At 50.7% G+C, this 16,188-nt stretch overlaps 7 protein-coding genes across 7 annotated transcripts; 3 read left to right on the top strand and 4 right to left on the bottom strand.

Moving 5' to 3' along the window:
* Nucleotides 1–138: 138 nt before the first annotated feature.
* On the bottom strand, nucleotides 139–2,661 carry PPTG_06695 (hypothetical protein). Its single transcript, XM_008900736.1, has one exon. The coding sequence runs from the start codon at nucleotides 2,455–2,457 to the stop codon at nucleotides 316–318; it is 2,142 nt and encodes a 713-aa protein (XP_008898984.1). The 5' UTR covers nucleotides 2,458–2,661; the 3' UTR covers nucleotides 139–315.
* Nucleotides 2,662–3,638: 977 nt separating this feature from the next.
* On the top strand, nucleotides 3,639–9,616 carry PPTG_06694 (hypothetical protein). The gene has a single exon (XM_008900735.1). The coding sequence runs from the start codon at nucleotides 3,736–3,738 to the stop codon at nucleotides 8,296–8,298; it is 4,563 nt and encodes a 1,520-aa protein (XP_008898983.1). The 5' UTR covers nucleotides 3,639–3,735; the 3' UTR covers nucleotides 8,299–9,616.
* PPTG_06693 (hypothetical protein) lies at nucleotides 8,319–9,525 on the bottom strand. The gene is made up of 2 exons (XM_008900734.1): nucleotides 9,322–9,525; nucleotides 8,319–9,248 (listed from the first exon to the last, which is right to left on the bottom strand). Exons 1-2 carry the CDS (start codon nucleotides 9,464–9,466, stop codon nucleotides 8,458–8,460), a joined length of 936 nt encoding a protein of 311 aa, XP_008898982.1. The 5' UTR covers nucleotides 9,467–9,525; the 3' UTR covers nucleotides 8,319–8,457.
* PPTG_06692 (hypothetical protein) lies at nucleotides 9,514–10,499 on the bottom strand. Its single transcript, XM_008900733.1, has one exon. It carries the CDS (start codon nucleotides 10,327–10,329, stop codon nucleotides 9,697–9,699), a length of 633 nt encoding a protein of 210 aa, XP_008898981.1. The 5' UTR covers nucleotides 10,330–10,499; the 3' UTR covers nucleotides 9,514–9,696.
* A 262-nt stretch (nucleotides 10,500–10,761) lies between these two features.
* On the top strand, nucleotides 10,762–11,367 carry PPTG_06691 (hypothetical protein; the record flags this gene model as incomplete). Its single annotated transcript, XM_008900732.1, has 1 exon — nucleotides 10,762–11,367. One exon carries the CDS (start codon nucleotides 10,762–10,764, stop codon nucleotides 11,365–11,367), a length of 606 nt encoding a protein of 201 aa, XP_008898980.1.
* Nucleotides 11,368–11,520: 153 nt separating this feature from the next.
* On the top strand, nucleotides 11,521–12,156 carry PPTG_06690 (hypothetical protein; the record flags this gene model as incomplete). Its single annotated transcript, XM_008900731.1, has 1 exon — nucleotides 11,521–12,156. One exon carries the CDS (start codon nucleotides 11,521–11,523, stop codon nucleotides 12,154–12,156), a length of 636 nt encoding a protein of 211 aa, XP_008898979.1.
* Nucleotides 12,157–13,383: 1,227 nt separating this feature from the next.
* PPTG_06689 (hypothetical protein) lies at nucleotides 13,384–14,139 on the bottom strand (the record flags this gene model as incomplete). The annotated part of the gene is made up of 1 exon (XM_008900730.1): nucleotides 13,384–14,139. One exon carries the CDS (start codon nucleotides 14,137–14,139, stop codon nucleotides 13,384–13,386), a length of 756 nt encoding a protein of 251 aa, XP_008898978.1.
* Nucleotides 14,140–16,188: the final 2,049 nt, after the last annotated feature.

Genomic DNA, 16,188 nt, shown 5'->3' with positions numbered 1-16,188 from the left:
CCAACCTGGAACGCTCACACAAACTGGAGATCAGAAGTATGACCCAAATTTACGAGATGGTGAGCAAACAAAATGATATATGCTTTGTTTTGTAAAGCATGTAACGACGATAGCAGTTGGAAACCACAATTTTATTGCGTTATCAGCAACACGCTCTCCTTTAGAAATGGCATTTCCCGATAAAGCCTGAGACTGGTATAGCAGCGAGCAGTCGATGCTTCGGAGTACATGGCGTCGGTGATCAGTTTCACTCGAATTGAACTGTTCCAAATCACAAAGTTACTCGCTGCGCAGCTAACCCCCTCCCCCTGTTGGTTAAAGTAGTACCGTGACATTTAAATGCCAGAGATCAGACCATGTGAACGTATTCGGATAAACCAGTCGTGCTGTATCCTTCACCGTATTGCCTTCCACTTCATATACATAGACGTTCGTAAACCTGGAATGAGTGGCTTTAATAAGGCCGATCGACAAGAGATCCTTGACTCCCACAAGCATTTTACCATTCACGATGACATACCCGGAACAGTAGACCCCATCAGCTGACGCGAACTTCATGCCTTTGAAGTAAACGTAGTTGTTATAGTCGGAGATGATACCAAACCGAGTGCGAAGCTCAGCACCCGTTGAGATCTCGAAGTTCGTGAGGTTGCCTTTCAACGCAAGCTCTGTCCTCTCATTAACTGACGATCGCTCTGTGCTTAGTACACTTGATCGTTGTCGATGCTTTTCCGGGTAGAAGTGCCGATAAATTTTATGCAAAATAGCAAAACCCGCGATAATCGATAGTAAAATGGCATTCGGAAAAAATGACGTAAAGAGGAATGTGCCGTCTTTACTAAGCGGTATCTGGAACGCACTCCACAATCGCAATGGAGACATGGCTGCTACAGCCGATGAGACCTTCGGTACGCCCATGTAAAAGACTTTATCGGAGTACGTCACAACCTCCTTTTTAACTGCTGCTGCAGTAGTGAGAAGAGTTTGGTGCTTTGAAAAAATAATTTCAAACAGAAATATAGCGACCGATGGGTCTATCCGTTCCCGGAAAATGGAGCTCAGCAGACCAACCAAGCTCAAATATACGACGAGAACATCCGCATGTACCAGCTCAGTGTGAACTCTTACAATCTGGGTCTTGGAGATTTTGCCAGCAATAGACAAGCAAAACTCAAACAACATCCAGAACGAATTCAAGTACCACGAGATCACCACTAGTACACCACGTGTGACAAGAGTGGTTGTCGAAACGGAAGCAAACGGGTCTCCGATCCAAAGTTTTCCAGACCGAGCATTCTGGAATGCCACCAGACATAGCACAATTAGAGAGAAGATCGTCTGTAACCCGAAGATGAGGTGCAACCCGTGTACCCAGGCCCACGAATCCGAAATTACAGCCTCACCAAGCCACTCCCAGCGAGTCATTGCCGTCGTCGCGTTTGTATCCAGCATTGTGTACATATACCGAATATTCGACTGTTCTTGACCATCATAGAAACCACGTTTCCTCGCCGTGATCACGCGATTTGCTGGCTGTGTAAGTGGGTCTTCTGGTATAGTACGCAGCTCCAGATAGCTATCGATGGTTATCCCCATAAACTCGTACACCTCAAACCCCATTGAGCGCTTGTACGGATACGTTAGCGCCATAAGATAGAACTCCCCTGTAGCCCCCGCACTCATGTCTTTTACTATCGAAATCATGGTCAAAATGCAGGGTCCCGTCTTCTTTTGACTGCGAATCTCGTAATCTTGGACATTGAGTGACATGGTAACCATGTGCAGATCTGTTGGATCAACTCGTGAACGCACCAAGTTAAAGAATCGCACCATGGCGTTGTCTCCTGACTTGAGATTGGTGAAGCTACAGTCTACTACGACTGTCACGAGCTCAAAGTCTTCAAGAACAGTGACGTTATATTTCGCAGCATCCGCCATCTGGAGATAAGCGTGACTCAAATACTCGAAACTGTAGATTTTAGGATTGAATTTGGGTAAACCAGAGCAATTCTGGAATGAGGTTTGGTTCTTGGCTTCCAGAAACACCGCGTGGTCTCGGGGAGTAGTATCGTTTTCCAATACTTTTTGAAAGAGGGCGCTGTCTCGGATGAGACCTTTGCCCACGTACCCAGCGATAAGGGACGCTGTGAAGACTCGAAATGACTCGGGCGGGTTATGATCACCCTTCAGAGCTTGAATTGTGCGTTCAGTTGCGGTCATGGAGACAACGATGTACTGGATGGAAGCGGCGATTACTACGAGACGACGGAGCAGGTTGAATATGTGCCGTCGCATGAGCGTCTTCCTGGCTCTACGGCCAACCAAGTACTGGCCTTCCCGTGGCCCCGCGGTGCCTGTACCCCATGAACGTCTCGGGTGTTTTTCGCTGGGCTGACGCTTGATCTCATGGCCTAATTGCCGCACCTCCACCTTGGCTACTGACGAAGGTCTTGACATGCTGCTGTTCCCGTGCACTTACAACAATAACGTGTCTGCTTGATAAGGCAACAGCGTCGATGCACAGTAATAGATCTCAGAGCGGTCCCGCTCTCACCCGGCCAATCGAACTGCAGCCTATTTTTGAGAGATGCAGAGTATTCCCCGACACTCCATTTCTTGCTTACATGTTAGCCCAAGGTATTGTTTCCACATGCGCTTGCGAGACAGTGAAGGAATCGATGGTTATACGTACCATAATCAATCCGTTCAACGAGGCGCGGCAGGTGATCCACTACATGTATTATACCACCGTGACCGCAAAGAAAAACTTGATGAAGAGGATTCTATAAAACAGAATCAATTGCAGGCTGCACCCGAATGGAATCTACTATTAAGCATGTTGTGTAGTAGACAAAGTGCATGGATATACGTTCCATCTCTGTTTCACTCTGGAGAGGACGGTTGATAACGATCTCTCTTCCAAATGAGGCACACTGTATTGGATCGGTGAGATAGTCCAGCAGTTTTGTCCCGCACTGGATAAGCGACGTGCCGTCCACGACTTCCAGCACCGAAAACCCATTGAAAAGGCAACTATACTTGTGTTCGTAAACCGAGTTAGCAGCAATACACGCGGGTAAATGTACCCATGCATGTGCAAATAGCCTAACGACCAGGCCCACACCAACCTTTTCGGAATCTGAAATGATCGGATACTGCTGCGCCCATTGAAGGTACATGTACATGGAGGCGTCGCTCGCTGATTGTGGCACGAGCGCATCCCTCCTTTCAAAGGGTGACAAATAAGTTGTGGGGCGCAGCCGATATTGGTAACTCGCCGATAGCGAGGTCGCCAAGGACCGCTTGGAAATGTGAATCTCGCTCATGGAGAGCAGTGTACCTACACAACCGCGTGACATCGTGGCAAGGTGGCAATCTGTTCGTGCGAACAGCAGTCCAGCGGCGTCGTAATGATCCAGACCACAGCTCAGATTGATATCCCCTCCTCAACTGCATGGAACCAACACAGCTATTCACATCAGTAGGGTATCAAATATCGGTCGAAATCAACTTTCAATCAATCTTTTCTCCCCTTTTCAATCCAATAATTTCTTCAGCAGGTTATTCTTTATCCCAATATCTGTTCTGTCGCATTTATGCACCAAAAGAGATGAAATTCCCAAAATGGCTTCTCTGATCAGTCTCAAAAGACAACAGCAACAACCAGACACAAGCCATCTGCCGTAGTGCTATCCATCTGCCTATCGCCACTCTCCATTCGTCTCCGCTACGCATATGCCTAGGGACGAGGACGGCGGCACGCCCACCGCGCCCTACGCGCTCCTGGCGCAACCATCGCCCCTTCAGGACGAGATCGAGGCCGACAGCATCTTGGGCAGCGACGTGGTGGACGTCCAGGTGGACGATGTGGGCAGCCAGACCGAATTAAGTCAGGTCCAGGAGGACACAAAGCGCGACGAGGAGGACACAGACGACCAGGACTACCGGTACGTGTACCTGAATGCCCCCGAGAAGAACGCGGCGCTGGGCTATTGCTCCAATCTGGTCATCACCAGTCGCTTCACTATCTACAACTTCTTGCCCAAATTGCTCTTCTACGAGTTCAGCAAGCTGGCGAATGCGTATTTCCTGGTCATTTCCATCATGCAGACCATCAAGCCCATTTCCAATACGGGGGGATTCCCTGCTTCTTTACCGGCATTGTCCATTATTGTGCTCATCGACATGTTCTTCGCGTGTCTGGAGGACTATAAGCGTCACAAAGCGGACCATATCGCCAATAATTTGCCCTGTCAGAGATACCAGAGAGACACGAGATCGTTCGAACCTGCCAAATGGCATACGTTACAGGTCGGAGATGTCGTTAAAGTGGCTAACCGAGACCCCGTGCCGGCGGATCTGGTGATTTTAGGCGCCTGTGAGCCAGATCCTAACAATCCGGCGGGTATCTGTTACGTGGAGACCAAATCACTTGATGGAGAGACGAATCTTAAGCTCCGACAAGGTCTGGAAGGCACCTATACAGTGCTACTAAACGACGCAGCAGTGGGGAATCTGAAGGGAACTGTGGTGTGTGAGACTCCTAATAACTCAATCCACCGTTTTAGTGGCTCAATGACACTTGAAGGGGGCAAGAAGGAGGTCATTACGACCAATGCTATCGTGTTACGTGGCTCAACTCTACGTAACACGGAGTATATCTATGGATTGGTAGTGAACACTGGGCCGGACACCAAGATCATGATGGCTTCATCTTCTGAGCCTATGAAGTGGAGCAACATGGAACGACGGCTTAACAGACAGATTTTATACATCTGTGTGCTTATGGTGGTGCTGTGCTTGACCGGAGCTATCTTATCGACGGTCTGGAATGCGAAGTATCTGGATAAGGACAAGCACAAGGCGGCGTGGTATCTGTACGACGGCGGCTCGACAGCAATCAAGTCTCCAGTGGGGAATTTCTTTATCATGGTATTGTACTATTTCTTACTGCTGAATTCCTTCATCCCAGTGTCGCTGTATGTGAGTATGACGTCTGTGAAGTTCATGCAGTCGTATTTTATGAACAACGACTTGGAAATGTATCATGAAGACACAGACACGCCGTGTCAAGTGCGTACAATGTCTCTGAATGAGGAACTGGGTCAGATCGACTACATTTTCTCGGACAAGACCGGTACGTTGACGTGTAACATCATGGAGTTCCGTAAGTGTTCCATCAATGGAGTAGCCTATGGTCACGGCGAGACAGAAGTGGGTATTGCAGCCAGGAAACGTCAACAGGAAGAAGCTCCTACGACCTCTTCTTTCTACGCTGTGACTCCCGGTGGAGGCTGCGCTGTACCGATGAGGAAAGACCGCGTGGATACTGCGCCAGACTCGAACAATCCGCCAACAGATCGCGTCGTTACAGCGCCGTTCGTGAACTATCAGGACGACGCGGTATTTGACGCATTAGCACAGAAGAACAGTGCGCAGGCGAAGGCTATTGGAGCCTTCTTTGAACACTTGGCTGTGTGCCACACAGTCATGCCGGAGAAGGCTCCGGACAACAGTCTTCGCTTAAGTGCGTCGTCTCCGGATGAACAAGCGCTGGTCGCTGCGGCTGCCTGCTTCGGCTACAAGTTCGTGGCTCGTGGACCTGGTAAGGCCATGGTGGAGTATTTCTCGTGTGTGGATAACCCGGACGCGATGGTCTGCAACCAGCCAGTCGCAGACCATGCTGTTGGAACGTACGAGGTGCTTGAAGTTCTTGAGTTTAACAGCACACGTAAGCGGATGTCGGTTATCGTCAAGGAGCCTAATGGAGCGCTGAAACTCTTCTGTAAGGGAGCAGATACTGTCATGTACGAGCGTCTGAGACCAACAAATGACCCTGCAGTTAAACAGACGCGTAATTTAACGCTGCAGCACATGGAACAGTTCGCCTCGGAGGGTCTACGTACTCTAGTGATCGGTACGACCGACGTTGATCCCGAATTCTTCGAGTCGTGGGTGATTCGATACCGCACTGCAATCAACGATATGCGTCAGATTGATCTGCGTCGTAATGGCGAAGATAACGACATCGATCGGCTTATGGAGGAGATCGAGAAGAACCTGGACATCTTGGGTGCAACAGCTATCGAGGACCGCCTTCAAGCCGAGGTACCCGACACAATCTACAAGTTACGTCAGGCTTCAATCAAGATCTGGATGCTTACAGGTGACAAGGAGGAGACGGCGATCAACATCGGCTTTGCGTGTCGTCTCTTGGCTTCAGACATCGAACGGGTCGTGATCTCGGCTGATACCCACCCAGATTTGGCTTCGATCGTGGACGAGTTGGAAGCGTACGCTCGGGAAGTGGACAACGAGGACACGTCTGCTTCGACTGCATGTGGAGCTCTTGCTGCTTCGACGCCGCTGGAGACACGAAGCTCGTCGATTGTACATCAACGTAAACGGTTGACGCGTATTGAAAGTTTGGCCGAAATGCACCAGCAGGAGCTGGCGCTGGTAATTGATGGAGAAACGCTGGAACTTGCACTCGAAGAATGTCCTGAATTGCTGCTTAAAGTGGCTGAAAAGTGCGTCGCAGTGATCGCGTGTCGTGTCTCTCCTGCTCAGAAGGCACAGCTGGTACGCCTGGTACGGGATAATAACCCGGAGATGCGAACGCTAGCTATTGGCGATGGCGCCAACGATGTCTCGATGATCCAAGCAGCACACGTGGGTGTGGGTATCTCGGGCCAAGAAGGTATGCAGGCGGCCAACTCGTCGGATTATGCTATTGCGCAGTTCCGGTTCTTATCGCGACTTTTGCTGGTTCATGGACGCTGGAACTATGTGCGTATGGGCAAGCTTATCCTGTATATCTTCTACAAGAACGTTATCCTGAACTTGACACAGTTTTGGTACATGATCTACACGGGCTACTCGGGACAGAAGTTCTTCCTTGAATGGGGACTTCAGGGCTACAACTTGCTCTTCACCGCGTTACCGATTGTCCTCGTGAGTACCTTCGAACAAGACGTACCGGCGTGTCTTGCGCACAGTTATCCGCTGTTATACCGTATCGGTCAGGAGAACACGCGGTTTAACACTAAAGTTGTGTGGGCCTGGATAACGTCGTGTGTCTGGGAGTCGCTTATCATCTGCTTCGGTGTCGTATACGGGATGCGCTATCTGGTTACGGGTGGTGACACGCCCACGATGTGGGTGTATGGATGCACGTCATTTACGATAGTGTTGATCGTGGTGACGCTTAAACTGTGTCTGCATCAGCAGATGTGGTGGCCTGTTCACATCGCCATCTACATCGGGTCTTTCATGCTCTGGATCGGCACAGCAGCCTTCATTTCTGCCGGCGACTCGGTCAGCTCGTCGTACTGGAACGGCGTGTTCTCGAACACGTTCCGTATCGACGCGTTCTGGTTAGTCCTGCCGCTTCTCGTGGTCGCAGCCTTGTCGCGCGACTTTATGTGGAAGGGATACATGCGCATGTTCCGGCCATCGTACAAGCACTTAGCACAAGAGGTGAATGCCTTTGGTCTCACCCACATCGCCGACCAGTTGCTCACGTTCCCGCCAGCCGAGAAGATTCCAGAGGGCGCACTTGGCGGCGAAGCTGGTCGTGTGGCCGGATCCGTACTGACGTCCAGTATGCGCGATACAAGTGTGACCAAGCCGATGGCTCCTGCCGTCGTGATGGCCGCGCGCCCGCTTATTGGCCGCATTGGCAGCCGGCGCTCGATCACAAGAGGCAGCGCGTTCAGCTACGACGCCGAGAGTGTTATGGTCGAGTCCTTCATGTCTACCGACAGATACGCGCGCGACGCCAAGAGAACCAAGTCGATCTTCGATCGCCACGCCAGTCGCGGCTCACTGGCGTTCCACCGTCTGCCGTTCGACTCGGATGGAGACTTGGATTTCACAGAGAGCACGCGGTTGCCACACACGCGTACAGCACGTGCTGTCACGTCGGTAGAGGAGTCTCCGTCACGGTCAGCAGGCAACGTTTTCCGCGGCGCGCGTCACGGTCAAGGTCGACGACGCTTCTTCTCAGTGTCTGCGCTCTCGCGTGGAAGTGGAGGCAATAGAGCACGCGAGAACGCCACGATAAACGCCGGCGCTCATCCTCGACCGTCCATCAGCACGTTGGACCGGGTACGGGAGAACTCGACCACGAGCGACTTTGCCTCGCGCAGCTTCCGCAGACCATCAGTGAACCGCCGGACACGCGGCTTCGAGAATCGCGCTTTGTCCAGCGATGATGTGCAGGATCTCGTACATGGAGACAGCGTCAACACGCCTGTGCGACGCTACGCGAGGCGCAGCATGCTGTCAAGTACGTAGAGAAATTGGGGGAGTTAACTAGCTAAGCAAGCACGTCTGGTAGTTTTGCAATTGTCAAGAATCCAAGGACGTGATGTATTCATTAGAAACGGCAGTAAAGCAGCAAAGTCAAAAACACTTGAGCAAGTGTGCAGGCCATCACTGAGGCTCGTACTGTCCTTAGCTGCGGCTGCGGCTTCTGCTTCGGCTCCGACTGGGGCTGCGGCGTCTCCGGCCGCGACTGGAGCTTCGACTGCGGCTACTAGAGCTATGTCCTCGACTGCGGCTCCGGCTGCGACTCACACTGCGACTTCGACTGCGGCCTCGCGAACGGCTAAAGCTGCGGCTGCGACTTCTGCTGAAGCTCCGACTGCGGCTTCTGCTACGACTGGGACTACGACGACGTCGGAATGGACTTGGAGAGCGTCGACGACCCCGGAACGGACTGCGTCGTCCTCCACGGAATGGCGACGGCGCACGGCGACGGAATGCCGGCGAACGGGAGCGTCCACGTCGGTTGCCAAAGCTGCGGCTCCGACTGCGTCCTCTGAACGGTGACGCGGCGCGTCGCCCTCTTCCTCCACGTCGTGCCGGCGAAGGCGACCGGAAGCGACCGCCGCGTCGACTACGGCTTCTTGGAGACAGCGACGAGTGCGTTACCGTGCGATTAGGCTCAGGCTTGGGGGCATCCGGCAGCACGCGCAGCTTGTTGCCGTCCAGCCAGCCGTCGTGCATGTGGTCCTTGGCATTGTCCGCATCCTTCTGAGCAGCAAAGGCCACAAAGGCACTGGCTTTGCCTCTAGGAACGGCCATGTCAACGCGCACGACGACACCGAACTTGCCGAAGATCTCGCGCAGGTGGTCGGCATTCACGTTGCGCGTGAGGTTCTCGACGCGCAGCGTCACAGTCTTCGATTTGGATGCTTCTTTGCTACGACTGGGGGATTTCTCATCAGCAGACGAACGCGCTTCTAATGGAATGCAGGACAATGAGGATTTTTAGGAGGGATATTTAACGCGTAGGGAGGGAGGGAAGGCACGTACTGGACGCGGACCGAGAGGCAGAACGGGAGCGAGAGCGAGATGCGGAGCTTTTGCGCGCGTTGCAACCAGGAGAGCGCCGAGACGCAGACTGCGTTGGTGAACGTGAGCGCGAGCGGGAACGCGAGTTACGCGGCGACGAAGCCATGGCCGATGGACGGTAATTCCTTTCGGCTCGTGATTGGGATTGGATCGCCTAGTGTGTACACACCAACAATGACCTGAAATTGCAACTGATGTGTTGAAAAAAGCAACCCCCATCATAAGTCAACACGTAAGTCAACAGATGGCTACGCTCCACTTGAACAGGTTGGAAATGCAGTGCTGGTTCATAGAGGTATTCTCTTGCTACAGTAGGTAACTATCCTAGTAGTCTTGCTACTGTTGTATCTGGAAGCGCTCCATCTTGTCGACGAGTTTGAGTTCCTGGAAGGCTCCGGTGATGAATTCGCGGTAGCAGAGTGGATGGGTGCGCTTGTAGAGCTCGCCGATCCATGTGGACGTCTCGTCGGTCTGCTTGATGAGCGTCTGGCCACTGTTTTCCGTCAAATACATCGCCTCGCTGGAATATTTGAGCGCCAGACAGCCATGCTCCCACGCGCGGTTGTTTTGAATCTGTCGGCGACTCAGCATCTCCAGCACCTTGTAAAAGTCCTGAGCATCGGCCTGCTCCGCTTTGGCCACGTCAATAGACACCGATTTACCGCCAATCTTAAATTTGATTTCACAGTCGCGATCTACGAGTCCTGCAGTCTCGAATTGCACCGACGTGATGGTCTCGTTGCGGTAATCGAAGCGCTCCGTGAGCTTACGCGTCGTGGTGGAGTTGCTACCGGCGATCTTGAGCAGAGCGTGGTTCGTGAATGTGAACTCCTCCTTGGTCGACTGCATGGAGAACATGATGCTCTCGCTGGGTAGTAAGTATTGGTTAGCCAGACACTTGGAGAACTCGTGCATCACGTGGCACACGTCACCCGCGCCTGACAAGTCACCGGCGAGCCCTTTCAACATGGTGTTTTGAGGAGGAGCGGTGTCTGAAGCTTGGTCGATTAGTAAATGAGCTGGAAGGCGCTCGTCACGACTGCTGTGTACGTCGTGGGGAACCCACAATCCCCGAGTTATAGCCGAGTATTCGACTAATCGGCGGTACTACATGTAGTATGCTGCAACGGTTGAGCAGCTTCCCATCTTTGGAAATCCAGCTTCATTTTATACTAGCTCGAGTATTGAAGTACGATGCATCCATGTACTCTGTTCGAGGCCATCATGTCCGCCGTAGTGGTGCCCTCGACAAAGAGCAGACTTTCGCCCCCCGCTTGTTCGCTATGTTGCAGTCCAAGTGGGTACATTCTTCTCATCGAGTGGATTTTCACCTCCGTCGTCTCTTGCCCACCTCTAAGGTCATTCTCATTTTAGCGTGGCCGTTCACTAGCCTTTGCCACTATGTTCAAGGGTCTGACCAAGGATCTCACGGGCACTGCAGATATCTGCAACACCGCCAAGGACTTCAGCAAGTTGCATGCCAACTCGTATCTGTTGCCGGGTGAAGACATCCTGTTCGCCTTCGAGTCCGCAAAAGAGGAGTTCGCCTTCACCAATGAGGCGTTGATAATGACGTTGGGCGAAAACGCCACCACCACGCGGAAACTCGTGCAGCGCGCCACATATCGAGACTGTCCAATCTCAGCCGTGCTGTTCGAGACCACGGGGCGAGTGGATCGCGACTGCGAGATCAAGTTCAGAATTGGCGAATACGACGTGTCCATCGACATCGCTCGTAAGGAAGAAGAATTCGTTAAAGGTTTCTACAAGACACTATTACTCCTCGCTCGAGAGCAAAAGTCCCGTGCTCGCAGCTGGGGACAGGCCGAGAAAGGTTTGGACGACGCAGCAGACAGCTTGAAGATCATGGCAGGCCACGACCTCGTGTCACAAGCGTCAGGAGCTGCAGCATGGCTTGAAGACGCCTTCCAACAACGCAACCCGCGTTGCTACCGCGAAGTTATCACTAGTGCTATGGCCCAGACGGTCGCAGAAGGCAAGAAGTAAGCGTAACAAGGACCTAAAGTCAAAAGATATCGCTTGTCAACCTTTCGTTGCTGTCATAGGGTGCAAATATGATTTTTGTAAGGGAGTTGCTAGTTTAGGGTGTATCCATTGAAAATATCAGGGTGGCATTTCGGATTCCGCACGCGGGACGCCATGGGCAACACGAACTCGGCGATCAAGGGCCTGGCGTCCGACATCGCGGGCACGACGGGCATATGCGACGTGGTCACGGATGTCTCGAGTGCCTGGGCGGTGTCCTATTTGCTGCCGGGCGAGGAAGTCCTGTACGCGCTGCAGTGTGTGCGCCAGGAGTTCGCCTTCACCAACCGCGCACTCATCAAAGTGAGCGCGGAAACGTCCACCACGACGCGGAAATTAGTGGAGAGATTTGAATATAAAAGTAACAGAGTGGAGCACGTCAAGTTCGAGTCGACGGGCGTCGTGGACCGAGACTGCGAGCTGGAATTTAAGATTGGAGAGGAGAAAATCAAGATTGACATCGAACGTAGCAAAGAGGAAGAGATTAAGGGTTTCTACAAGGCGCTTGTGCTGCTGGGACATAAGCAGGAGGAGAATGAACTTGAATGGGAACTGGTTAAGCAGGCCATGACTACGGCAAAAGACACTGTGCGTCGCTCGGACCCTGATAGACAGAGTTTGAATCAACAGTCCGACGAGACGCTCAGTTGGATGAAGGCGCAGTACGAACGGACGCATCCGCACTGCTACAAGAACGTCATTACGAGTGTTCTTGACGCTGCACAAGCAGCGCAGGAGAAGGCTGGATAAGGTTAAGCATTCCCGGATGCGAGTTGAGGCTTGGTTGGAGGCTTCGGCGGTCTAGAGAGTCTGTACAGCAAAACGCAGGGTGTGGGGTTCAGTATCACTGGATAATAGTACTTACCTGCCAAGGCGATGTAAAAGAAGCTAAGAAAATCGCATTTTCTTATATCAGTTCGAGATGGTGGCGCTTCTTCTTTAGCTCACGAAATGTCCCCGCACAGATGTTACGTCCTCGCGAGTCCAAGCAGCGAAGACTTTAACACGCCCACGAAGAGAAGAAGTGTAACTAGTAATCCTGCGAGAGTTCGCGATCAAAGACCGTAGTAGCTCTTAACTAGCATTCAGATACGGACAATCCGACGCCAAATATGCTTTAAACAAGCCACTTTTGCTCAACGTTCAGCTTACATTTTGATGTCAGCTGAATGTTGACAGTACCGTGGAATTAATCTGTTGAGGGCTGTCCATCCAATTTCCACCCATTCTACAGATTTGCCAATAAAGTCAAGACTTGAACAGTTGAACATTCAGCAGCAGCCTGTCGCTTCTAAAGATTCGTTTATTCAATTGGTAACGCAACCCCACAGAATCAAAATAGTATAAATTCGCCCAGAAGACAAAATAGTTTGGAAGAGGCAAGTTGAAATTACAAATACTATATTTTTTATCTAGAAACCCAGGCTTTTAAAACTACGCGATTTGATCTACTCCTCTGCCTCATTTGCGGCTGATTCGGCCCGTGAAAAATCTACGAGATTTTTGCTAAAATGTACAGCAAAGATTTTATGTGTGTAGTGAAAAAAAAAACTGGAGAACTATCATTTTATTCCCGATCAAGTGGAGTTATAATGCTTCCTGTTACCTGATTCGTTCTACTACAACCCAGGGTTGGCGCCCTAATGAAGTTTGGGACTTGCGCTGCATGTCAAAAATCTGTTGGACTGTCGATCTTAAGAGTGTGTGGCTAATTGGAGCCGTTATGTAGTTTGTTTCCGATAGGTACCAGAACATTTTGTTGTCTATTGGTCCGCTAGTATCGTGGTGGTGCCTGCAGAATCGAGGGTTCTACTACTAACAGATACGCATGTTGTACGAAATACATTCAACTACAATGGGTAGCACTTTTGTGAGTAAGACAACTTTTTTTTTTTTTAAATTCAAAATAACAACCCACCTTCATTCCGAAGATATATTCGCGGATTCCTTCAGGTTTTCATAGCTTTACTAGCTCATTCAGGCCGTTTTGCCTTTTGCTTGCACATAGTGTTTGTAAAACGAATTCATGCGAAGTTTTTCTGCATTCGCCCACCTCAACCCCAAGAACTCTTTCACATCGATGTCTTTCCTCCCCATTTCCGCCCAAATCTCTGCTCTCGCGTACTTTTCCGCTGCTGTAGTTTTGCTGTCAAAAACCCAATCGGGCTGGGTATAACCAGATTTAAATCTGTTAACGACGAGATCATCAAATTTAATAGCGTAGCGCTTGTAGAGCTTGAATTTCTCGGTTTGTTGGATCGCTTTGAGCTGTTTCAGAGTAGTGATTGTATCAAACCCCATGTCTTTCCAAAACTTGTACGTAGAATACCCTCCTATGGCCTTGTTCCAAATATCATTCTCTAAAGCTTTCTCCACATATTTCACGAAACGTCCGTAGTTTTTGTGGGCTTTTAGTTGAGCTTCCTCGAGCCCGTCCAAACCTAATTTTGTTTTGACATACGCCTTTGGCTTGCCCAGCGCCTGCCACGCGGCTAGTTTCAGGTCGATGGGGATCATCGATGAGATCTTGGACGTTAGTGCCGAAGTAGGATTGCCCCTTTCCTCCTTATTCTCACCGAGTTCCTTTGCGACTCGTAACGATCTGGCCTCGTTGGTGTTCGCAACCATAGGATGGCCCAAACTTAAGCTCTTAGCTTCATCAGTCGCCAAGAGAGCATGTGCACTGGCAAATAGAATGGTCACCGTCAGGAAGAGAACGTGGTGTAGATTCATGGCGAGTCTGTTGGACGAAACTGTGGGCTCCACTTGAGCGGTGAGACCCAAATTGCCGAATAACGCCTTGTCACTAATACTGACAGGTAAAATTGTAGCTACAACTTGTATCAAGTAACTCGATAATATCGAGCTATCGAACCATAATATGTGCTTGAGGAAAGGGTTCGATAGCAAGTTCGTTCTATGGTAACACATCCTTGGGACGCACGCTTCCCACCTTTGAAATACGGAGTGGAACCAGGATTAAGAAACCATACGTCTGACTTAGAAATCTTTAGCATCCCAGCCTAAGATGAACTAGTATTAAATACAGTTGTTGGAGTATTCTGAAGTGCTTCTTTAATTAAAAGCCAGCAGAAATATATTATAAGTATCGCACAAAAGTTAGCATTGAACCCATTGCAGCCACTGGGGATGATGTGTAAGCACCTAATTAGTGCAGCACGTTGTTTGCTGAACACGCATCGGTAACCTTGTAGGCCTCTTACACTAGTACTCGTCCGAAAACAAGTGTTGGAAGACAACTACCTCGTAAACAGTTTGTCTCAAGTAAAAACAGTGCTAAACACGCGTAAAGTATAAGTACAATGCTACCCCTCAGTAAGTACCATGGTTACCAACAGGGATCCGCAAAAATATATTTACTGAAAATATATTTTTAAAATCTCAGATAATAATTTATTTACGGCCTTGGCTACAGTCTGAAATTTATTTATGGATTTTATGTAAACCTACACGAAATTAATTGCCGACCTTGACCGACAGCCACCAGATTTTCGTTGGCTCTGAGCTCCTTGCAAATTGCTTCAGCCGACTCGATCTCACTTTGCAATTTCGCATACCTCAAACAATCCATCTCTCACTACCTAGCCATGTCCGACGTCTCCCTAATGCCATCCCAGCGCTCTCAGAGCAAGTTCTCTCCGAAGCAAATCGCTTCATTTTTCTTTAAGCCCTACCTAACGGAGGACGGGGATCCTACTGGTCTCCAGGTCTGCAAGGCCTGCGGCAAGACGCGCAAGCACGCCCCCAAAACGGGGTACACCAACTTGGTGTCCCACGTGCGCACCGACCACCCTCGCTACGAACAGGAGATGGAGGATGCCAGCTCCGCCGCAACGGGCACCCTACTCCCGTGGGTCCGCCAGAAGGCGTCGACGAGGTACACCTGGCTGGAGTGGGTCGTGAACGGTAACCTCCCACTCTCATTCGTTGAAATGGAGTCTACTCGCAGGTTTTTATTGGCTATTATTTGACCCAACTTCCTATTATAAATTTTAACTTGTTTCAAAATTTGTGTTAGGTACACTAAACTGCCCCCAGTTTCGACCAAGACTCTGCGAGAGAACATGGAGAGCCTCACGAAGGCGGTCGAGGTGCACGTGGGCAACGAGATGCCCGACAAGTTCGGGCTGATGCTGGACGGGTGGACACACGGGTCCGAGCACTACCTTGCCGTCTTCGGCTGCTACGAGACGCGCGCCGGCCCCAGGTACCCCCTGCTGTCTTTGGCACCGATTGTCATTGACGCAACCGGGCGGTTTGATGCTGAGTCCCATATGGCAGCATTATCGGCATTCCTGCCATTTTTTGGTAAAGAACTGTCTAACTGCATATTTTTGGTTGGCGACAACTGCGCTGTCAACATGCGGCTTGCTCGCCTCATGGGCGTGCCGCTTGTTGGCTGCGCTAGCCATCGTTGAACCTCGCAGTCCGGACACTACTGGACCCACACGAATAGGATCTCGAGCAAGTCCAGTCGCTGATGAAGCGCCTGAGGACACTGACCCAAGCGGCCAAGATGAGGTAAGTTATCCATCAATGTTTTTTTTTTAATTATGGAATTATTAATTTCAAATTTAATATTTTTATCAAGACTGAAGACGCCTCTCCGCCCTAAACTACGTCAGCAAACGCGCTGGGGGTCGACCTATGCGATGCTAGCGCGCTACTTTGAGCTGCGCGAGTTTATTAACGTGAATGATGAAGAGCTTGTCGAGCTGATGCCGTCGCCGGCCGCCAACCGCAGGCTAAAAGCTCTGCTGA

Source organism: Phytophthora parasitica (genome assembly GCF_000247585.1).
Source record: "Phytophthora parasitica INRA-310 unplaced genomic scaffold supercont2.10, whole genome shotgun sequence".
Taxonomy (NCBI): Eukaryota; Oomycota; class Peronosporomycetes; order Peronosporales; family Peronosporaceae; genus Phytophthora; species Phytophthora nicotianae.
The sequence above is the reverse complement of the archived record's forward strand: the minus strand, read 5'-3'. Positions and strand labels throughout refer to the sequence as shown.